The sequence below is a fragment of the Arvicanthis niloticus genome, chromosome 2, assembly GCF_011762505.2.
Source record: "Arvicanthis niloticus isolate mArvNil1 chromosome 2, mArvNil1.pat.X, whole genome shotgun sequence".
In the NCBI taxonomy this organism is placed as follows: Eukaryota; Metazoa; Chordata; class Mammalia; order Rodentia; family Muridae; genus Arvicanthis; species Arvicanthis niloticus.
This window is the reverse complement of record NC_047659.1, coordinates 63,364,078-63,388,851: the sequence shown is the minus strand read 5'-3', so window position 1 is coordinate 63,388,851 and position 24,774 is coordinate 63,364,078. Positions and strand designations below refer to the sequence as shown.

General features: G+C 35.9%; 2 protein-coding genes across 4 annotated transcripts; both read left to right on the top strand.

Moving 5' to 3' along the window:
* Positions 1–4,681: 4,681 nt before the first annotated feature.
* Positions 4,682–11,081, top strand: LOC117703441 (olfactory receptor 4A15-like). 2 transcript variants are annotated; one of them, XM_076929126.1, is made up of 2 exons: positions 4,682–4,790; positions 5,526–11,081. In XM_076929126.1, exon 2 carries the CDS (start codon positions 6,712–6,714, stop codon positions 7,627–7,629), a length of 918 nt encoding a protein of 305 aa, XP_076785241.1. In that variant the 5' UTR covers positions 4,682–4,790; positions 5,526–6,711; the 3' UTR covers positions 7,630–11,081. The 2 variants fall into 2 exon arrangements, with proteins under 2 accessions (XP_076785241.1, XP_076785242.1); XM_076929127.1 differs by having other exon boundaries at positions 4,702–4,790; positions 6,522–11,081.
* Positions 11,082–14,979: 3,898 nt separating this feature from the next.
* Positions 14,980–21,296, top strand: LOC117703532 (olfactory receptor 4A16-like). Of its 2 annotated transcripts, none has more exons than XM_076929125.1 (2): positions 14,980–15,121; positions 17,633–21,296. In XM_076929125.1, exon 2 carries the CDS (start codon positions 17,682–17,684, stop codon positions 18,627–18,629), a length of 948 nt encoding a protein of 315 aa, XP_076785240.1. In that variant the 5' UTR covers positions 14,980–15,121; positions 17,633–17,681; the 3' UTR covers positions 18,630–21,296. The 2 variants fall into 2 exon arrangements, with proteins under 2 accessions (XP_076785240.1, XP_076785239.1); XM_076929124.1 differs by having other exon boundaries at positions 14,980–15,572.
* Positions 21,297–24,774: the final 3,478 nt, after the last annotated feature.

The window sequence follows — 24,774 nt, the reverse complement described above, 5'->3', positions numbered from 1 at the left end:
ACACGTATGACAAATTCAACTAATGTAGAAACTGTGCTTTATATTATTTTTATTTATATTATTATTATTTTACAATTTAATAACTATAGTATACTGGTGGTAAATAAAATTCACATGAACATAGCTTTATGATAGAGTGTGTGCGTAGGATATGTGGGACCCTAGTTCAATCCTAAGTACTGTAAAAAACAAGACAAACTAACATAGCTGGAAATGGTAGCATGTGTTTGAAATCCTAGAACCTGGGATGTGGAAGCAGAGGAATCATGAGTTCAATGTCATCCTGCATGAGCTCCGGTGTCAAAAATGAAAACAACTAACAACAACAAAAAATTCATGTTTGAAAGAGAGCAAGGAGGGGTATATAAATTTGTTTGGAGGGAGAAAAAAAGAGGATAAATATAATCTCAAAATAAAAGAAACACCTAAAAAAAGAAGAGGAAAAGAAAGAAACAAAGAAAGAAAGAAAGAAAGAAAGAAAGAAAGAAAGAAAGAAAGAAGGAAAAACACCTCCAACATCAAAATCAACAATAATAACCAACAAACTAGAAAACTCCAGTGGATCCATTCTCATCAGAGATTATTAGGACACTTGCAAATTTTCCGAGTAGCCACTAAATGTTTCAACCTATTACTAATCAGCAGAAAAATGCAAATGATAGGAGATGTCGTTTCATGTCTGTCAGAATAGTTGTTGGCAAAAGCAAAAGGTCTGGGCTTGATGGTATGAGCCTGTTATTCCACCATTTGGGAGACTGAAACAAGAGTATCACAAATTGAAAACCAGCCAGATCCCCATGGTAGTCTTCTAACAGATATAAGAAAACACCAAAGTACTACATAAATTGCGTAAATGGAACACAAGATAAAATGAGTTTTAGAAAAGGAGTGGAGAAAAAAATCTGTCTGCAATATACTTGAGGATATTAACTCATATAGTTATTACAGAAATAAGTTTAGAGGTAAAAATAAATGATAGGCAAATTCAGTTCCCAGTACCCATGTTGCAACTCCCTCTTCTGGACTCCATGGACATCTACACTAATATATATGTAAACTCACATATAGACAACCATATAAATAATTAAAACTAAAATGTTTTTTAAAGATGAAAACCCTCTTATCACTAAAGGATCCTATCTCTGTGAATTTAAACAAACAATAATTTGAAAAATATTTCAAAGAACTGTGCATATCCATATTTATTGTTGTGCTATTTTTAATGATCAGCATTTGAAAACACTAAAATTTCTAGCCCCGGGGGAACAGATAAACACAAAATGATATACAATGACACTATTCAGCCTTAAGAATGAAAGAAACATAGCTAGCTATTACAATGTATATTAAGATTATATATTAAATCATAACTCTTATCTCAGACAAAAATACAGATAATCTATTTTTTCACTTGTGTGTAATGCTTTTTCTTTACTAATTTATTTATCCTGATTGAAGCCTCCCTCATCCCACAACTCACCCCCTCAGATGACTTCTTTCCCATCCCTCCTTTCCTTTAACTCTGAGAAGTTGGAGTGCCCCCCACACCCCCCGAAATCAACCTTCCCTGGTACCTCAAGTTAATGCAGGAGTAGGCACATGTTCTCCCTCTGAGACCAAACAAGGAAACCTATTTAGAGAAACAGGATCCATAGGCAGGCAACAGTCAGAGTAAGTCCCTGCACCAGTTGTTGGGGGACCTACATGAAGACTAAGCTGCATATCTTCTACATATGTGCAGGGAGCCTAGGTCTAGCCCATGAATGCTCTTTGGTTGATGGTTAAGTCTCTGAGAGCCCCCAAAGGTCCAGGATAGTTAACTCTGTTGGTCCTCTTATGGGAGTCACTATTCCCTCTGGGTCCCTCAATCTTGACCTCAGCTCTTCTGCTAGAGTTCCTCAGCTTTTTCTAATGTTTGGTTGTAGGTCTCTGCATCTGTTTTAGTCAGTTACTAGATGGAGACTCTCAGAGGACAGTTATGTTAGGCTCCTGTCTGCAAGCGAAACAGAGTATCATTAATAGTGTCAGAGATTGGTTTTTGCCCATGGGAAAGATCTCAAATTGAGCTAGGCAGTGGTTAGCCATTCCCCCAGTCTCTGCTCATCCTTGTCCCAGCACTTCTTGTAGGCAGAATAAATTTTGAGTAGAAGGTTTTATGAGTGTGTTAGTGTCCTTATCCCTCCACTGGCAGTCTTGCCTGGCTACAGGAGGTGACTACTTCAGGTTCCATATCACCTACTGTTAGGAGTCTTAGCTAGAATAACCCCAATAGACTGCCCAATCAAAGGTTTCTGGCATATTCTAGATATTCACTTATTCCCTGGCAACTTCTGTTCACTCTCGTGGTCCTCTCTCTCCTCAACACATTCCCCTTCCCATCTCCTCTCCCACCCAGTTTCCTTTGTTCTTTCACCTTTAATGACTATTTCATTTCTCTTTCTGGGCCCTTCTTGTTATTTAGCTTCTTTCAGTCTATGGACTGTAATGTGGGTATTCTGTATTTTATGGCTAATATCTATTGACTGTGGATTATCTCACTTTAGGATGATATTTTCTAGTTCCATCCATTTGTCTGAAATTTTTATGATGTTGTTGTTTTTAATAGCCGTGTAGTATTCCATTGTAAAATGAAGCACATTTTATCTATTCTTCAGGTGAGGGGCTTCTGAGTTGTTTCCACATAGGTTAGACCAGAAAAGAAAATCCTCAATCCACATAATAATGAAAACATTAAAGATACAGAGCAAAGATAGACTATTAAAAGCTACAAGGAAAAAAGGCCAAGTTCATATAAAGGCAGAATTATCAAAATTACACCTTACTTCTCAACAGACTAAAAACCAAACGGTCCCGGACAGATTTATTGCAGACTCTAAGAGACCACAGATGTCAACCTAGACTACTATACCCAGCAAAACTTTCATTCACAATAAATGGTGTATGATGTTTAATAGACCTACAGAAGCAGAGCATAATGCTTGTCAGTTGATAAAATATAATGTGAAATGCTACAGTTATCATATTAACTGTATTAAGAAGAATAATTCTTGATTACAGCTGTGATGGCTAATCTTGGTATTTACCTTGATCACATCTGGAATCAATTAAAACTTGAGCAGGTGGTCACACCAGTGAAGGATTTTCTTGACTGGATCATTTGAAGTGATAAGATACACTTTCAATCTTGGCTTCACCTGCACTGACCTCCATAAAAGAAGAAAGAAGTTTTTGCTTCAACCTGCTTGCTTTTACTCTTGCTGACAAGTGCATTTATTATACTGCAGAGATATTCCTTCAATATCATTAGAGCCCTATTCTTTAGGATTTGATATTGACTGAGGACCAGCTGAAATATCCAGCATTGTGGATTCAACAACTACCAGATTCTTCTATTTTTCATAGGAAGACAGCTATTGTTGGACTGGCTAGACCACAGCCTCTAAGTCACTTCAATCATCCACTTCTAATATATTCATTCTATTAGTTCTGTTTCCTTAGAGAACTCTTACTAATAAAATAGTCTACAACATTAACTGCTTGTTCCTTGAAAAACAAGAAGAGTAGTTCTTAACTTTTCTAACCATAAACATACTTTAAAGAGACTCAGTCATCTGAAGTGATAAGTGTATTATTGACTTACTTAAAGTGACCACTTCACAATATATATATACATATACATGTATATATATACATATTATTATATTTATTATATTTATCAATATATTATATTTGCCCAAACAACAGTGGTATACTTGAAGTAGAAGCAATTGTTCTTTTCACTTTTATATTCATAAAATTCAGCAAATACTTAAAGTAAACAAGAGTATTATTGCTTCTAAAATATGAATATTTGCAATTTCACTATGAAGATTAGCTTTATTTGTAGAAATTTTTATGCATAGATTATGTTCCAAAGGAGACTTACTCATTTGGTTGCTAGATTTGAAAACTAATTAAATTTTAGTTATATTTTTGTTATCAATTTATAGCTATATTCCTACAGATACATATTTTTTGAGAATAAAATTCTTTGATCTCTCTCTTTCTATGTGTGTATGTTTGTGTGCGTGTATGTGTGTGTGTGTGTGTGTGTGTGTGAGAGAGAGAGAGAGAGAGAGAGAGAGAGAGAGAGAGAGAGAGAGAGAGAGTTAGTTTGTGTGTTATGGACTAGGGACTTCCAGGTCCATTTTAATGGTTAGTCTCTGAGGTATCTTAAAGACATAGAACAATCTCCCACCTCTTTCTATTTCCCCATTCTTGTACTTATACAAATACACAGTCTACCATCTGGTCTCTGAAAGTTTACATAAACTTAAGCTGTTTTCCCCTTAAGGGAAATCTCTACAGTTGAATTAAGCCTTTGGCAACTATTTCTGAAATTAGTATTCCTCTTATTCTGGTTATAAGTTCAATTGTCAACAGAGAAAATATATGTTAAACTCTATATTCACCATGATTTGCATATATGCACTTTAATTTTTGACACATACTGGACTTTATTATTTGGAAATTTGTCCTCAAGTTGTTCATTGATTACATTTTTCTCAAAGGTCATTGTCCTGTAAAATGTATAGTGATTTTGTCTTTAGGGAATCTCTGGAGATGCATATCCTGCCTTCACAATTACAATTAAAGTCCCAGTGAATCTAATTAGAAGGAAATTATCATTGGACTTACAATGATAGAATGGTTTGTCATTGTGTGTTGTATAAAATATCCACAGACTTTGTTCTCTCTTAAGAAATAGAGTCAAATGTGTGAAGCTGTCTTCATTCAGGACTACTAGTCAGGTACCATATTCCTGAATTTGGGCCAAATGACTATGTCCTTTCTTAAATAGCTAAGGATATATATTTATTTGCAAGGTTCTTTTAAAAATTCTTCTGTGGTTGATAATTATCCTCATTAAGTGTTCACTGTGACTTTTATAATGTTTTTAGATTCATACAAAAGTGTAATGCTTTTGGATGCCTTAATATATTATAAAAATCCAGAATATATTTTCCTGCTTACTATTCTTAGCAATTAGTTCCTAGTGTAACTTACTTGAGGGATCTTCCACTGAATAGGCAGTTGATAGTGTCAACTTAGAGTTTTTTCTTACCGTTGTTTAATATGTGAGGCACTTGAGAATGATGTAGCACTGCAGTTGTTGAATGAGTGGATTTAAAGAAACTAGCACAACTCTTAAGCATGCTGCTACTTCAGGTGACATAAGTGGCAGGATGAAAAAGAGGAAGAAAAAAACCAGTCAGGTTTGTTTAGTGAAGTGAGGACTATAAGTGAGCATAGAATGCAGGAGGGTGGCTCATTGAACGTGATGTAGGACAAAGGGATAGATTTTTAATGGACTATATATAAGTATGATGACAGAATAATGAAATATTGGGAGAAATATGATGTAGAAAAAGGAAGGGAAAGTATGAGTAGTGTTCCTGAGACTGGTAAAGAGATGGGCTGTTTAGATGACTCAACTTAAGATGCCTGCTATGAGAACTTATGACTTGAGTTTCATTGTCCTTTAGGCCCACATGGTGGATAAAGAAAACTGTCTCCTACAAATTGTCCTCTGACCGCATCATGTGTGCCATGGCATGTGCACATGTATATAGTATAGTTTTTTGGTACATGAAATCAAATTGTCTTTCTCTCCCTCTCTCAAATTTTTCCTCCTGTCAATTTCATCTGTTCATACAGAACTCCTTGATTCTTCCTGCATAAATAGTACAAATGTAACTTATATTTGTAGCAAAACACATTCTTTCATGTTTTCTCATGTAAATCCTTTATAATAAACATGTATATCATATTATGCTTATTTATGTTATTGAACAGTCTTTTGGAGTAATTGTTATTCTTTTGCATCAATATTTTATATTTAATAAATTTTGTATTCTCTCTATTTATTACCATTTCATTTACTATTTTAAAGTTTGTTCCTTCATGTGATTATAAATAAAATAGTGAAGTATGTCCTCATGTACCTTGTCTCTAATTTCTATGGGACAGATTTTAAAGGATAGGTTGATGAGATAACATGTTCTTACTTAATATATATTGTCAAATGTGTACAAACATAGACTTTAAATATTCCTTTCAACTACATGATTAATTTATTGCTGAATTAATAGGTATAGACTCACACATTTTTTATTTTCTTTTTACATTTGGGTTTCAACATCCTATAATGTTTTTAATATGTTTGAATGTACTTTTTACTTGCTTTTTAAATAATAAAGTTAAGTTTTATGTAATTGAAATCTTATTTTTTATTTTTGAGATTATAATATAGTTTATGCTCAATTATTATTTAATTTCTTGCATGCTTTTTTCTTCTATATATTAACATTTTAATTTCACATTATATCTTTAAACTATCTTTATTCTGCTTTTGTTTATTATACTAGTTTTATGTCTGACTTCATCAGTTGCTGAGTAGCTGTAATAACTTATTTTGACACATCACTTATTTCACAATCTGTTCTTTTCCTGAATATGTCTTTAATTTATTTCTCTTTCAGTTGGCCTGTAACAACATTGAATCTGGAGACTCCTCTTTGTGTTATTGATAAGTTCTGGAATAAAATAAGCCACAATCTCTATTTTCTTATTTACAGAATGAATAAACACTATTTTAAATTTTCAGGAAGTTACTGCTATCATTTCCAATACTTTGTTTGAACACTGACATAAAAACATACAGAAGAATACATGGAACAGAGAAACAATGTGACTGAGTTTGTTCTCTTGGGCCTTACTCAGAGTCCTGAAGGCCAGAAAATATTATTTGTTGTGTTCTTGGTCATCTATGTTGTGACAATGGCAGGAAATCTACTCATTGTGGTGACTGTTGTGGTCAGCCCAAGTTTAGATGCCCCCATGTACTTCTTTCTTGGCTACTTATCATTTATGGATGCTGTTTATTCAACCACAGTTACACCAAATATGATTATAGACTTACTCTATGAGAAGAAAACTATTTCCTTCAAAGCTTGCATGAGCCAGCTTTTCATAGGACACTTGTTTGGTGGAGCTGAGATCTTACTTTTAGTTGTCATGGCCTATGATCGGTATGTAGCCATCTGCAAACCCTTACATTATCTGACTATCATGAACCAACGTGTATGTGTTTTGCTATTGTTGTTGGCCTGGTTTGGGGGTTTCTTGCATGCTGTAGTCCAACTTCTATTTGTATATAACCTTCCTTTCTGTGGTCCTAATATCATTGATCACTTCATCTGTGACATGTACCCCTTATTAAAATTAGCCTGCACAGACACCTATGTTATTGGCCTCACAGTTGTGGCCAATGATGGGGCAATCTGTGTGGTCATCTTTATGCTGTTGATCATTTCTTATGGGGTCATTCTTCACTCTTTGAAGAATCTCAGTCAGGAAGGAAGGCGCAAAGCCTTATCCACCTGTGGCTCCCATATCACTGTGGTAGTCCTCTTCTTTGTTCCCTGTATTTTTATGTATGTGAGACCTCCTTCTACTTTACCCATTGATAAGTCATTAACTGTATTTTACACTGTTATCACCCCTATGTTAAATCCCCTCATATATACTCTGAGAAATGCAGAGATGAAAAATGCCATGAGGAAAGTTTGGACAAGTAAAGGGAAATGAGGTGAAAATGAAATAGACCATAAAATGTTGGGTGCTAAGAAAGGGAGTCAATTTTCTAGGGACTGTCACCCTAGTAGAATATCTAATCCTATACACAGTATAGAAATCCATAGGAAAGTCAGAAAATTATTTTATTACACTAAATTTCTCCTCAATGTTAGTAACTAAGAGCCATGAAATAATTATTATATGAATACTTTAAATGAACAACATTCATTTTTAAGATTTTCAGAATGTGTAGAAAATACACATTAAATTTGTACAACAGAATAGTTTTACACAGACAAAAGATTAATGTGCCAAAATTACTACTATAGATTTATTTTACTTTATGAATAATTCTTTTGTGTTTCTTAAATAAATTAAATTGATTTTGAGAGATGGAAAAGCTTATTACCAAGAATAAAGAAATAATATATAGCTACTTGGATCATTCTTTACCTCTCAGACTATTAATAGCACATTAATATTTAAAATATAAATTTTAGTTTTATATTTAAGAGACATTTGTGTATAATTTTGTTAAAATTCTTAACATATTAGTACTAAGTGGAAATAATATTATAGTTTTAATATTAATGATAAAGAGACATGTACAAAGGTTCATACAAAGTATTTAAATGAACTATGGAGATATATAGAAAAATACCAAATCTTTTTTCACAATTGGAAAATCATATGAATTCACCTGGTGACTGGCATCTTTGCTAACATATTTTCATAGTTATAAAAACAACCCATCAAAGTTCTGAGCTTAGAATGTCTAACACTACTATTTTTCAATCTCTGTCTCCATAGGAGCTCATGGCATATTGAAAGAAAACAGCTTCTGACTTTCATATGTAAAAATAACAGAATCCATGAAGTATAGTAATACAGTGCAGAGTCTAACATTAGATGTTTTAGAGAATACCATCGTCAAAAAAGCTGTTAGGAAAATATAGTCAAGAGAAATAAAGTAATGGATTGGTTCAGATTCTTCCTGGTATCATGCTACAATCTCCGGCTCTGATTATCAGCTCCTAGGGATGCTGTTCCCACAGAACCATAGCCTAATCCTCCTGTCCAGAGTGATGTACTGATAAATACTGCCACTGGCAACCTCACAGCTCACTACCAGGAAGTCCAGTCCTCTTGTTTGTATAATAATAGTAATCCAAAGCAATTAAAATGCAACAAGGAGCAAAAGAAGTCACCAATGCTCTCAATAATCATGTGCTTTATGTTGTTATAATCCAGATAGCAAACATCAGTTTTCCTTACTAATTAGAATTTAGGATTAAGACTTCAAGAGTCGGTTATTTTTGAATTGGGTCTTCAATCTAACCAGAAAGTGGTTAATTAATCAAAGAATGTTAATTGTTAATTAATTGCAGTAGTGCATCATGCTTGCTGGTCACTGTTGTAAATCATGGGTTTACAACTATGTTGGTGACTACTGTTACCCTCTGATAGCATGCAGAGTACCTTCCAGTACCATGAACACTACTAGTTAGCAGTGGTAAAGCCTCTAGTTAGGAGCTAGCTTGACGAGTACTGGTAAAGCCTCTAGTTAGGCGTTAGCTTGACGAGTACTGGTAAAGCCTCTAGTTAGGCGCTAGCTTGACGAGTACTGGTAAAGCCTCTAGTTAGGCGCTAGCTTGACGAGTACTGGTAAAGCCTCTAGTTAGGGGCTAGCTTGACGAGAACTGGTAAAGCCTCTAGTTAGGCACTAGCTTGACTTTTCTGGGTACAATGAAATATGTAAGTGTTGTCTTCAGTAATAGGGCCTTGAATCAGTTTATGGAGAGTAACCAATAGCTTTGGCAACAGCCTCAGTTGTTAGGGGTTTTCCATGGAACTGCTTTGATTAATGACTAAACCAGATATAACCCATATCTGGCAGTGGAGATTTTGCTTAACAAAGGAAGATATCTTGTTAGGGCAGTACCTCCCTCCCTTGTGCTTAGAGTGACACTATTTATATTTTTTCACATCTGTTGACTCTATTTATATTTTTTAATATCACATTTTGTCTGTTTCCAAAAAACAGATACAGAGATTATGCAGTTGGATAGGTCAGGAGGTAGTGGGGTTTCTGGGAAGAGTTTGTGGAGGGAAAAGCCAAACTCAGAATATATTGTATATATAAACAAAGAGATATAAGGTAGATGCCTATAGTATAGCTAATAGCTCCTCATTTTCTGTATTTAATGAATTGAACAGAAAGTTTTAATTTTCAACTTACTCAGTGTGTTCAATTGATTGATTTTTGCAAATTGATTGATTATTCTTGCATACAATGCATTGGTTCTTTCAAATCCCATGATTCTATGTTTTCATATGCAACTAATTGCTAATTAAAAGTATTAAAAAGGCTGTCCAATAAGAAGTTTCCACTACTCTATTCCAAAACAAACAAAAAAACAAAAAACAAGAAAGAAGGAAAGAAAGAAAGAAAGAAAGAAAGAAAGAAAAGAAAGAAAGCTAGCTAAAAATTTTTCCAAACGAAAATATGAGCAAATCACAGAACAAAGAAATAAGAACAGTGAAAATCAGGGCAACATGACCTCTTCAAATTTCTCAACCTCTAAAGTAAAAGATACTGAAACTGGTAAAGTTCTAGATGACAATGTTTTCAAAATCTAGTAAAATGATCAATGACCTGAAAACAAACACAAATTATCAGATGATTTTGTTCATGCTATAGTGAAGAAAGTTAGAAAAGAAGAAAATATCAGCAAAATGGGTGACAAAATCAACGTGAAAGTCCAGCAAGGAAACAAAAAATGAAAAAAGTAAATATTTGACATGAAAAAACTAATTAAGGCAAATGAAAGTCACAAAGAAAATATTACCAACAGTCTCCACCAAGGAGAATAGTATCATACATGGGGGGGGAGGCAAGGTTGAGAGTGCTGTGTGCTAAGATTTAGGAGGAAATTAAATGGGACCACCATATTCAAGAACTATGTGCTATAATCAAAATTCCCAACCACATGACTGAAGGAGCTGAGATAAAGGCATAGTAAATATACCAATGGCACAATAAAGAATTTCTGAAATTTATTTTTCTTTTTCAGATAAAATATTTTTGGATAACATTATACATGAGCGCTGAATTTCCCTCATCCATGTTCAACTCCTCCCATCCCCCTACCTATCTTCAGATTCATGACCCTTAAGTTTTATGTGTGTGTGTGTGTGTCTCTGTGTGTGTGTGTGTGTCTGTGTGTGCATATAAACCCACTAGTTGATTTAGCATTCTTTATTTCTTTGTATGTCCAGAGCTGGCCATTTGAGATTGGGCAATTCACATGGAAGGTCTTCCCTAAACAAAATTGATTATCCCTCTGTCAGCAGCTATTAACTACTTGTAGCTCTTCATCTAGGAGCAGGGGGAAACTGTGGAATTTTCCCCATCTATGTAAGTATGAAAAGTGGTGTTGTCATAAAAGTTTTGTTCAAGCAAACTACAGAGTTCAGTTTTCATGGGTGGATGTTCCTTCTCATGTCTAGGGAATCTATCTACATTGAGACATTTTGTACTTAGGACTTATTTTTCTGATCCATTTTCCATAGATTCTTTGAGCCTTCAGGGTAGGGGTTTGCAATGCACATCTCTCAATTGGGGCTGGCATGCTATGGTCACTTTGAAGATTCACACACCTCTCTACCAGGTATAAAAAGAAGCCTCTTTGCTGAGGAGTAAGAGCTACACTAATCTTTGGTTAGGTATATAGGTAACTATTTAGAATGAAAGGGTTTTTGGCCCCATGAAGAGAGCAACAATACCAACCAACCAGAGCTCCCAGGGTGTAAACCACCAACCTGGGAGCACATAGGGAGGGACCCATGGGTCCAGCTGCATATGTAGGGAAGGATGGCCTTGTCAAGCATAGGTGGGAGAGAAGATCCTTGGTCCCATGAAGGTTGAATGCCAAGTGTGGGGGAATTAGAGGGTGGGGATGTGGGAGTCTGGGGGGGGGAGGGGGACACATCCTCATGGAAGCAGGAGGAGGGGAAATGGCATAGGGGATTCCTGGGTGGGGGCGTGGGAATGGGGTAAAGGGGATAACATCTGAAATGCAAATAAAATGTCCAATAAAAAAGAAAAAAAAAGAATGTAGTTAGAGATTACAGTAATTTAGGAAACTGGCATTAGTCAGTTCTCCTCTGTCTGTCACCTCACCAGTCTTGGGTAGTTGGGTAGGTTTATTGTACCAGGGATGAATTCTCTCCCATTGATCAGGCCTTCATTCTAACTAGACAGCTGTACGATGAAAGCCCACCCTCAGTAAGGAGATTTTCAAATGAGTTTCTAGTTCAATTCCTTCCAGGGTGAGGTAATCCAGACACAAAAGAACACATATAGTATATACTCATTGATAAGTACATATTAACCCAAAAGCTCACAATGCCCATGATTCAACTCACAGACCACATGGAGCTTGGGAGGAAAGAAGACCAGGGTGTAGATGCTCAAGGATACTGCCTTGAGGGGTAACAGGATCATCATGGGAGGTGGAGGGAGAAGGAGACCTGGGAGGGAGAGAGGAAATAAGAGGACATCTTCAGGTATGGGAAGGGATGAGAGAGAGGTACAGAGGGTCAGGGAAACAAATATATAGCCGAAAGTTGGGGGGTGAGGAACTGGTGATAGCCACTGGAGGGTCCCAGACACCAGGGAAAAGAGAGGCTCCAAGGACCTAACAGGGATGACTTTAGCTGAAATGCACAAAGAAGGGAGAGATAGAACCTGTAGAGACCACCTCCAGCAAATAGGTACAGCTTGAAGGTTGAGGGATGGGGGCATCCACTCATCTCAAAGTTTTTAACCCAGAAATGTTCCAGTCCAAAGGAAGAAAAGGGACAAAAAATGGAGCAAAGACTGAAGGAAGGGTCATCCAGGGACTGTCCCACCTGGGGATCCATCCTGTATGCAGACAACAAACCCTACATTGTTCTTGTGATCAAGAGGCTTGCTGACAGGAACCAGCTGTGCCTGCTCCTTGGGGGAGATCTGGCCAACAACTAAACAATGCAGATGCAGATGCTTGGAGCCAACCATCAGACTGAGCTCAGGGACCCCATGGCTGAGCTGGAAGAAGGACTTGAGGAGCAGAGGGGGATTGCAACCCCATAGCAAGAACAACATAGGCTGGCCAGATCACCCAGTACTCCCAGAGACTAGACCACCCACCAAGGAGTGTACAGGGAGGGATCCATGACTCCAGATACATATGTAGCAGAGGATGGCCTTATCTGACAGCAATGGGAGGGGAGGCTCTGTGGAAGTTTGATGCCCCAGTGTAGGAGATGCTGGGGTGGTGGGGCTGGAGATGGTGGGTGGGTGGGGAACACCCTAATAGAGGCAAAAGGGAGGGGGGAGAGGGTGGATGTGGGATGGGGGGGTTTTGTGGAGAGGTAACAAGGAAGTGAGATATCATTTGAGATGTAAACAAATGGAATGATTAATTTACAAAACTCATATATTATTTTAAAACTATTTCATTGGTTTTTTTTGTTTGGGGTATGCGATGACTACATTTCTTCCAATTGACTAATTCTCTATTGTGCACTTATAATCTGCCATTAAATCTAAATATTGAATTCTATGTTTTAACTAATACTTTTTTTAGTATTTAAACTTACAAAATTCATTTAATACTCCTAGTGATTTACAGATTCTTACAGTTTAAGCTCATCTTTAAATAACTCTTTTCTTTTTATCTGCATCATCTATATGTTTTCTTTACTCTATCTTTCAGTCACACTTTTTGTTCCATATTTTTAGTTTTTTACCTGAATGACAGATCTGGTATATAAAACAATTGTACAGACAAATCAAGCCTGGTTGTTTATATAGTCCACTTCTTTGCAGACAGTGAATTCATTTTGTTGTTTCTTAGGACAACATCAACCCTACAGGTCAGCAACTCTTTTGTTTGTAAGGCTTTTATGACTTAATTTCATTATCTCTCCTTATTGTTCATTTTTTGATATTTTGTACTGAGAAATGTCATTTTTAATGTCATAAGTGACAAAAACATAATCTCTTTCTAGTATTCTGGAGTGATGCCAGATCTGGGCTATAGAGAATTATCATGAATCTGGCATATTTGGAGGCAATGCACTATGATAATACTCTCCAAATATTTTTCTTGAAGAGGCAAACAAATTCCAATTTGACCTGGTGTAGGCATCATATGATCTACAAGCACTTTCACTCCACTCAGACTAAAACAAACATTAGTACTTCTTTGAATTCAGTTTGAATAGACTTAGGAAATTGCATTCATAAAGCAACTTCATCAAGTGATCCATTCTGAAATTGTCCATTTTTGATTTGTCAAAAAAATTATAAATATAGAAAATCCAAATATAATTTTTTACTTCTTACAACTATATTTCTTCTGGATACCTATTATCTAGTAATTTTGTAATGATAATTTGTAGCCTGATGACTTTATGTCTTGATTTTTTTTTTTTACGGAATTAAATGTTTTATAGTGCTTAGTGTTTAACTTAGAAGAAATACATATAACTTTTGGGATTTATAGTTTTATTTCATTTATTTGGTAAGTTGAAAACAACCAACTTGTAATGAAGCTTGTTTATATGGGTATTTATGGCATCAAAGATTCAGTGTCTATTTAAGCACACTATACCGGTTCACTGGAGCTGATAGAGTGCCAAGATAAAGGATTAACAGTGGAAGCCTTTCAGATACTGTACATGCACTGAGAAAGAATTGTTTTCCCTGTCTTCACTTTGTTATACAATTCATAATTCAATTCATAGTATACTGAAAAGAAGTGAAATGACTGAAACCATAAATATCCTTGCAACTTCCTCTGACACAGAGTCAAAGCTTAACCAAAGCCTACAGTCCAATAGTGCACAACTTGCACAGATTGTCTTCTGAAGAGCTGGACACCACTCCTGCAGTCTAAAGTTCTGAGTTCTCTGGCTTTATATACAAAGCTTCTTAGTTGGAGTGGAATGCCTTTGTATGCTTGGTGGTTGGAGGGGAGGATGGGCATACTCTCTTCTTCCGCATGTTTTAAATACTATTAGACTTACTAAATATCTGATCATTTACAATTCATATATTATCAATCATTGCAGATCAGAATTTTTCAATTCATCTTATAGGTTCATTATTTTACAAATAAGTCAGAATCTCTTGGCAGCTCTCTTTCCTCTAGGGACTTGACCAGGGAAGGAAGTTGTTTGAAAGAGCTTGCTGAATTTGAATTTGTTCCAAATAGTCTAACTAATAGATCTATGATGATTGCAGTCTCTTGTCTCTTAGTGTTAAACTAGTGATGATGTAAAAGCCATAGGGTGTATCTGCACATATAAAAGAAGGAGTTGCTCTTTAGGTAGAATAGCCTAAGGGCATTTTGAGAACTTCATTCTGTAAAAGCAAGAGGATGCCTTAGTTGGACCCCAGTCCTCAGACTAGCATACTGTCTTCTCATATCTATGACTACTCCCAGAATTTTGTGTAAGGTTTGAATTTCCTTGCTGAAATTTTGTAGATATACAAATAGGTATTCTACTTAGTAAGGAAGAATAAGTATTTCCTAAAAAAATGATTCTTGAAAATAAAATAGAAATCTGCTTATACTTATGGAAAGCCTCAGTCATCTTTTCTAAGAAATTAACTTGAAGTTTTGGCTTTGTAAATAGAGGGACTAACACTTAGGCAGTTAAATGTAAACACATCAATCATGAGTCCTCATAGCATAGTCAGTTTTCATTGTTTCACAAGAAATGACTGAGAGAAAAATTTGTGTTACTTTTTAAGGAAAAATTGTGTTGCTAAATTCTGAGTTTGTATATTCAATATATGAAATAATATTCCACATTAGGTTGATTTCCCTAACAGATCTAATTTTGTACAGCAATGAAAATATATATCTTTATTTCTCCAAGAAACTTTTGTTTCTTAGCAGGTAAGGATTTTTATCTCCTGTTATATAGTAAATGTTGATTTTAAGTGATTTTATATGATGGACATTCACTTGGCTGTTTTATACCTCTCTAGAAGATTGAGTTAATGGTAAGCTGGTTTCTAAATATTGAAATAGGCACCAATTGCGATTATTTCTAGACCTACACATAAGTTATTCATGTATTTTATTATCACACTATAGCTACAAAGGTGAAAGAAACATTAATTTTATAAACCCAGGACAAGTCCCAAAATATACATTTACAAAATAACTGAGAATGTTGCAAGATAAATTCCTATGATACCTTGAAATACAACAAATGACTAAAACACCATATATTCTCTCTGGGGGCAACTGAATTCAATAGCAAATTTACTAAACACAGAATTTAATTGGAATATACCACACAGAGTCTGTTTTAGTTTTTTATTTGACAGGTATTTAATTTTTGTATTGACAACAACAAAGGGTTTATGCTAAATATGTAACAGACAAACCAATCAGTTTAGTACCTTATATTTTTCTTTATGAGAAATTATTTCTTTATGAGAAATATATTTTCTTTATGAGAATTATTGCCTAATACATTAACATGTAATTTGTTTTAGGTATGTGAATTAGAAAAAAATATGTCTTAATAACCATGATACAATGTAAAAGAAAAAAATCTGTACCATGATCTTGAAAGTTATTTGACCTAAATGCCCTAAGCAAGCACATTTGTATGTATTCAGAGACAAACTCATGCTCAGGATAGCACAGAACTTATATTAACTAAATATATATTTAAAATTATTATTAAAAATACCAATGTGATAATTTTGTGAATGCATATTTTATTTTGAGAAAACCACATTTTTAAAACTTTTACAACATTTCTCTCTTTTTCTCTCTTTCATCATCTCCCACCTTCCCAGTACTACTCCTTGTTCTTTGAGAAAAAAAATATTCTTAATAATCTGTGTTAATATTTTAAAGATATTAAGACTTTAATTTAAAAGCATGTTGAGACTATTCTTCAAATTTTTTTTGCTGCAAAATACTTGATAATTGACACAATAAACTATAGATCAAATACCAGTCTTTACTGGCTATATAAATAACAACATAATTAAACAATAATTTCATTGAGTAGTAGAACCTCTATCTTCTTAAAACTAGAACCCAAGGTTAAAAAAAATAAACATACACAAAATGGGCTGTAACTTAAGGAGAACTGGAAGCAATTCTTTCACATCTTTGTGACCTGCAACAGGTGTGCCTTTGTCAGTTTGTTTCTTTAAGGAGGATCTCCTGATGAGATAAAGCAGTTATGTGAATGAGACATATAGGAGGCACATCATGGTGGCCATCTAGAGAAGTAGATTCTCTTTGGTATTTGTTTTATTTTATCTTCCCTAGAACTACTTTTATTTTGTTTCCAGTCTTCCTTTGGTTGGACTACAATTCACACACACACACACACACACACACACACACACACACACACACACAAGTTTTGTGCCACCATTGTCCCAGTACATCTTGTCTGTAGAAGGTTTTGGTTATTTTATCCAGTATCTTTAGATTCAATGAGTGAATCAAAAGACTGAGCATCCTTTGAGACTTGAATGACTGACTGCCTAATATATACTGTGAGATATTTCAATAAGATGTGAATTTTGGTGATATACAGATCTTATTCATACATATGTTTTCTATACATGTTGACAGATACAACTCTATCAGTTCAAAGAACTGACTATATCTTGTTATATATTTTTGGATAACTGTCATCACTAAGAAGTGAGTTTGTTGGAAGGAAGAATTTTTTCTTTGTTTATTGTGGCTTGGTTTTCTGTGAATTTGTGAAGATTTAGAGTAAGTGATATTAATTGTAATGCTTCAAATGGAATCTGAGGAACACAAAATTTCTAAGGGGAGTCTATTGTGCTGGTTAGATGAGGACCTGAATAGATGCTACTAAATGTTTCCTGCATGTTCTCTACTATAGAAGATAAAGATGAAGATGTGCTTCAGAATAGAATAGATTCGTGGTCTTTTTCATTCTATCATTGCAGATCCTATTTTCCTGAGTTTTCCACTGAGATACAATCCAAATATATTTAAATGGGACAGAGAAACAATGTCACAGAATTTATCCTCCTGGGCCTCACTCAGGATCCAACTGGACAGAAAGCATTGTTTGTTATGTTTTTACTCATCTACATTGTAACAATGGTGGGCAACCTGCTTATTGTGGCCACAGTAATTGCCAGCCCCTCCTTGGATTCCCCAATGTACTTCTTCCTTGCTTATCTGTCAATCATGGATGCTGTTTATTCCACTTCCACATCACCCAAGTTGATTATGGACTTACTCTCTGACAAAAAGACTATCTCATTCACAGCTTGCATGGGCCAACTCTTTACTGAGCACTTATTTGGTGGTGCTGAGGTCTTCCTTCTGGTGGTGATGGCCTATGATCGCTATGTGGCCATCTGTAAGCCCCTTCACTATTTGACCATCATGAATCGGCAGATTTGCATTCTTTTGTTGGTGATAGCCTGGGTTGGTGGGTTTGCCCACTCTGTGATTCAACTTGCTTTTGTGTCTAATCTTCCTTTCTGTGGACCCAATGTCATTGACCACTTTATCTGTGACATGTACCCACTATTGAGACTTGCATGCAGTGACACTTACTTCATTGGTCTTACTGTGGTTGCGAATGGTGGAGCAATCTGTATGGTCATTTTTATTCTTCTCATAATCTCCTATGTATTCATCCTAAACTCTCTTAAAAGCTACAGTCAGGAAGGGAGACGCAAAGCCTTGTCCACCTGCAGCTCCCACATCACTGTGGTTGTCCTTTTTTTCGTCCCCTGCATTTTCATTTATGTTAGGCCAGTGTCTAACTTTCCCATTGATAAGTCAATAAGTGTGGTTTTTACAGTTATTACTCCCATGCTGAACCCTTTAATATATACTCTGAGAAATTCAGAGATGAAAAATGCAATGCAAAAACTCTGGTGTAAAACATCAACTACAGGCAGAGTAAGAGTGCACTCCCCACACTGAGAATTTCTGATGTATTTCTTAAGTAATAGACAGCCATCAGACTTTAACAAGTGATACTTTTGTCCACTTACTTCATTAATAGGTATTAATAAAATATTAATGCCTTAATATGTATTGTTGATACCTATTTTATTTTATGATAAATCTAATTAAAAATTATAAAAATAGTTCTACTTAGATAGATTATACAACTATGTTGTCCTTGAAAACATTTAAATTTTATTTAATTAGTAACTTACAAGAATGTGTGTTTTATAAAATTGGAAAACACACTATCTTTAAAATACTGGTATCAATCAAAAATGTTCCCTATGAGTATTGAGTCCAGCATGGCCTTTGTGGGGACAGAATGACATGGTCCTGCTGTTGGGCAGGGCCAGCAGTTGTGGCTCTCTATGAGTGTCAATGGCAGCCTTGGGTATGAGGTTTGTTTGTATAATAATGTACATAATTTACATTCTTCTTTTAAGAAATGGGCTCCCTGTTAACTTTAATGACTCCAGGATAACCAGATAGCACAAATCTAGGAGGCAAAGATGTAGCTGGTGTCTCAGCAAAATGATAAACTCTGGGACCTTCAGGACAGCCCTTAAAGCTGTCAAAAAGAACTCTAAAAATATAAGGTCTAAAATATATAATTTCACAACTATGTAAAAAATAAGAATGTAATATGAATTATATGAGGTGCTTCTCGAAGCTAAAGGAACAAATGTAGCTGCATTAAGGAGCCAGCTTGTCAAAAAGATACAAAGGCAGGCAGATTCCTGAGTTCAAGGTCAGCCAGGGACATGTGTTAGGCACAGGTGTAGTAGAAGTGGTAATTTCATGAATGAGTCCCACCCAGCTATCTCATCTGAGCCTCAGAGAGGCAGGCATATCTCTAAATCCTTTTGCAAAGTTAAAAGAAAATGTGTGTAAGGGGCTGGGTCACAGGACACTGATTCTTAGGATAACCAAAAGGAAACCTGGAGTAAATGACTGGATTGATATGTAGAATAAAAGACTGGGCTTAAGATCTGCAGGAGATGAGCTATTCAGGGAATTTTTCAGACTAGCAAGAGAAAACTGCTTAGAGAACAGTCTAGAGAAGAGAGAGAGAGAGGACAAAGAGAGACAGAGAGAGAGACAGAGACAGAGAGACAGACAGAGACAGACAGAGACAGAGAAAGACAGAGAGACAGAGAGAGACAGAGACAGAGAGAAACAGAGACAGAGAGAGACAGAGAGAGAGCAAGAGAGAGAGAAACAGAGACAGAGAAACAGAGACAGAGAGAGACAGAGAGAGAGAGAGAGAGAGCAAGAGAGAGAGAGAGAGAGCAAGAGAGAGAGAGAGAGAGAGAGAGAGAGAGAGAGAGAGAGAGAGAGAGAGAGAGAGAGCAAGAGAGAGAGATATGTCTGGAGATTTCCAGAGAAAGCAGATCAGAGAGCAAGAAAGCAGAACAAAGTGAAAACAGGTTGAAAAGCTGTCTCCAGCATAGCATAGACTGCCAGGTTGGATCCAAGATTTGACTTTCAGCCCTTTGATTTTGTTGCTCTAGATACCCCTTCTCTCAAAACCCCTCTCTAAGCAGAGCCTGGTCCTTGGCTAATGAACATGCCAAACTGGACAGGGAAAAGCCCACAAGGATCAACCCTACCCAAAGAAATACAGGCAATTAGGTAAAGCTCCTTCCACTTCTTCCCCATTTAGGAAATTTAATGTGAATTTTAGATAAATTGCTTTTCTATTAAAATTAATATTATTTTTTCTTATTTTTTAGTTTTGTAAACTGTTCTTGTTTTATTTTTGAGATTCTAATTTAGTTACATGTCTTTCCTCCCTCTTAGCCCTCCTTTATATTCCCTCCCTTCTTTCCTTCTAACATAGCCTCTGTTTTCATCAATTGTGTGTGTGTATTTCTTTCAGACATAGATTCCAGACTTGATCACACACAAAACAAACGACCCCCCAAAAACCTACTTTCAAACAAAAATGAAGAACTGTGATTGCTTGTCTTTATAAGAATTAAAATGATAATTAGGAAATTATAACAGATTTACAGTTCTTAGTTATCTGTCTCTATGCCTTAGAGCTCCTTTGTTAGAGTCTGCTTCACAAAGAAAGTGAAGCTGTTCTGGTATGGTTGACCAAGGAGTGTGAAATGTTTTCTCCACAATGATAGCATGACATTCTCTGTGACAAATTGAAATACAGCTCATGTGTAAAACAGAATATATTCTCAATGTGAGAATCAAGTAAAGCTAACAATACAAAGAAAATAATTACAATATACAAAAATTTTTCATATTTTTAGAAATAAAATACAGGGAAAATACTCAAATCTTACTGAACTATTCACATTGTATTCCGATCAAAACCAGAACTGATAAGAACACACATTGCTAAACTGGGTTATAATATAAGGATATTGGGCAGAGACTATCTTCTAGTTCTAGAGCTTCAAGGACAGATTTCCGGAATTAAATGAAGCAGTAACGTGAATGAGACACACAGATGGTGTATCATAGCAAACTATTAATGAAGTCTCAGACTGTACATGTCCTTTTGCACTAACAAATTGCTGTGTGTAGAGCTCACTTGATTGCTTCTAGTCAAAATGCCTTCATCTACAGATAAATGTTATTCTCATATTTATATATAAAATAGATATTCCATAATAGATATAATTCTATCCTTTATCTAAAAGTTAGTTCAAGAGGTATATTTTCAATTAAATCAACACAAGTCCTTATTACTTATTCTGCTTCAATACTCATAATTTTGCCAAGGTATACATAAGTACCTAAGATTTAATTTAAAAGTAAACAATATAACACTGAGAATTATATGTTTTGGATTTTCCCATGATAAAAGTAACAAAAGAGACAAACCTGAAAGTTTATAAAGTTGCTGATGGCTACATAGGTGAGATGGGCTGGGAATACAGTGTATTTGGTCCACGGTTTATCTGTTGGTTTCTTTTTTCCAGAATGGATGGATGCCTGCATTATCATCTGCCACTGTACACACTGGATTTGAAATATAGAGTTGTTTTTGGGCCATTACAATCGTTGAGTTGTTCGTCTTAGTTACTACTGCTAGAAGTTTTTCTTATTTATTTATTTATTTATTTATTTATTTATTTATTTATTTTAAATTTCAGATTTTATTCCCCTCCCAGTCTACCCTCCAACTGTTCCACATCCCATACCTCCTCCCCACCTTCTGTCTCCATAAGGATGTCCCCACCCTCAGCCCCCACCCCACCAGACCTCTAAACTCCATGGGGCCTCCAGTCTTTTGAGGTTTAGGTGCATCTTCTCTGACTAAACACAAACTTGGAAGTCCTCTGCTGTATATGTGTTGGAGGCCTCATATCAACTGGTGTATGCTGTCTGGTTGGTGGTTAAGGATCTGGGAGGTCCAGGTTGAGACTGCTGGTCCTCCTACACAGTTGCCATCTTCCTCAGCTCCTTCTAGCTTTCCCTTAATTCAACCACAGGGGTCAGCAGCTTCTGCCCATTGGTTGGGTAAAAATATCTGCATTTGACTCTTTAAGCTGCTTGCTCATTCAGAGGGCAGTCATGATAGGTCCCTTTTTGTGAGCACTCCATAGCCTCAGTAATAGTGTCAGGTTTTGGGGCCTCTCCTTGAGCTGGATCCCATTTTGGGCCTGTTGCTGAGCCTTCTTTTCCTCAGGCTTCTCTGCATTTCCATCCCTGTAGATCTTTCAGATGGGAACATTTATGGGTCAGAGTTTTGACTGTGGGATGGCAACCACATCTGTCACTTGATGCCCTGTCTTTCTGCTGCAGGTAGGCTCTACAAGTTCCCTATCCCCAATGTAGGTCATTTTATCTAAAGTCCCTTCCTTTGAGTCCTGAGAGTCTCTCACCTCCCAGGTCTCTAGTACATTCTGGTACATTCTGGAGGCCCTGCCCCCCCCCAACCTCCTACCTCCCTAGGTAGCCTGTTTCTATTCTTTCTGCTGGCCTTTAGGGCTTCAGTCCCTTTCCCCACCCAATACCAGATCGTGTTCCCCTCTCCCACCAACCCCCTTTCTCTGTCAGGTACCTCCCTCCCTCCCCCCTTGTGGTTGCTTTCTTCTCCCTCCCAAGTGGAACTGAGGCATCCTCACTTGGGCCTTTCAGCTTGTTGACCTTTTTGAAATCTATGGACTGTATCTTGGGTATTCTGTACTATTTGTGTGTGTGTGTGTGTGTGTGTGTGTGTGTGTGTGTGTTTAATATCCACTTATTAGTGAGTACATACTGTGCATGTCTATTTGGGTCTGAGTTACCTGATATTTTCTAGTTCCATCCATTTGCCTACAAAGCTCAGGATGTCCTCAATGGAATACTGAGTAGTATTCCATTGTGTAAATGAACCACATTTTCTGTATCCATTCTTCTGTCATGGGACATCTGGGTTGTTTCCAGCTTCTGGCCATCACAAACAAGGCCACTATGAACACAGTAGAACACGTGCCCCTGTGGCATGGTGGGGCATCATTTGGGTATATTCCCAAGAGTGGTATTGTTGGTTCTTCAGGTAGATCTATTTCCAATTTTCTGAGAAACCTTTAGATTGATACTCAGAGTAGTTGTACCAGTTTGCAATCCCACCAGCAATGGAGGAATGTTTCTCCTTCTCCACATCCTTGCCAACATGTGTTGTCACTGAGGTTTTAATCGTATCCATTTTGATTGGTATAAGGTGGAATTATACCTGTTTCCATCTTTCCCAATGATAAATCTGTATGTGAAGGTTTTACAGCTATCATACCCACGTTGAATCGTTTAATATGCATCCTGAGAAATTCAGAGATAAAAATGTTACAAGAAAATTTTGGTGTTAAAAAGTAATTATAGGTATAATATTAAATATAATTTTCCCACACTTCTGTCTACAGATTATTAAAACTAGAGTAAATAATTTATTGATTTTAAGATTATTTTTTTAGGAAATTAGAAAGATGTATATAAATAGTTGCTATACAGATACAAAAACAAAACTAAGATCTATTTAAAAATTTTTTCAATTGTATTCAATTTCTGCATCTTTTGAAGTAAAAGTGAATATTTTTTGAAGATTTATTTGTTATGTATACAGCATTCTACTGGCATGTAAACCTGCAGGCCAGAAGAGGTACTAGACTTCATAATAGATGGTTATGAGTTGCTGGGAATTGAACTCAGGACCTCACGAAGAGCAGACTCTGCTCTTGACATCTGAACCATCTCTCCAACCCCAAAGTGGAGATTCTAATTCTGTCTTCATAATTCCAAATGAAGTTCCACCTTATTTTACATAATGGTCACATTTCCTTACTACTGTATTCAATTGAAACAGTTTGCTTACATATTTAAAAAAACAGTTCATTGTATTATGAATGTTTTTAAATCTTATGTAAAAACAAACAACAACACATGTTCCGTAGTCTTCAATTATCTTGTAGTATCTTTATTAGGAGCACATAGATGTGTTGTTTTTGCTAAGTTTTCATTTGCTCTCCACATGTACACCTTTACTTGCAGACATACTTAACATACATGTGATAATGATGAATAAAATTAAACAATATAACAATTCTTCTATTATATGAATGGCCTATATGTGTTGTCATTGGAGCTGTCTTTCAATCATTCTTGGTCTGTATTTTGTTATTTTTATGTAGATTTCAGAAAACATCATAGTAACTTCAAGCCTGGCTGTTTAGAATCTACTTCTTTTTGAACTATATTTTCCTTTTTTTCTCACAAAGTTAAGAAATTTACCCCACAGGTAGGTATTCACTCTTTCATTGATGGGTTAATGATTTTAAGCACATACATTTGCATTTGTCTAGTTCTTCATGATCTTGTTTTGATTTTTGGTATCAAAGAAATGATTTCTATTACAGAAGAAATAACTACATTTTATATTGAAGGCATTGTAGTTTGGCAATATACAAGGGTTATAGATAATTGATGTGGTCCTAGAATATACTTTTATAGGTACTAATAACTCTAGTCTGTGCTGTTTTTTAATCATTATTAAATTATTTCATTTATTTACATTCCAAAAGTTGACTCTCTTCCTTGTTCCCCCTTCATGAGTTCTTCACCAAATCCCTCTTCCTCCCCCTCCTCTGAGAGGGTGCTCCCCCACCTGCTCACCTACCCC

Bases quoted from the DNA above. Each gene is read 5' to 3' on its own strand.
- LOC117703441 (XM_076929126.1), top strand. From the start codon at position 6,712: ATGGAACAGAGAAACAATGTGACTGAGTTTGTTCTCTTGGGCCTTACT.
- LOC117703532 (XM_076929125.1), top strand. From the start codon at position 17,682: ATGGGACAGAGAAACAATGTCACAGAATTTATCCTCCTGGGCCTCACT.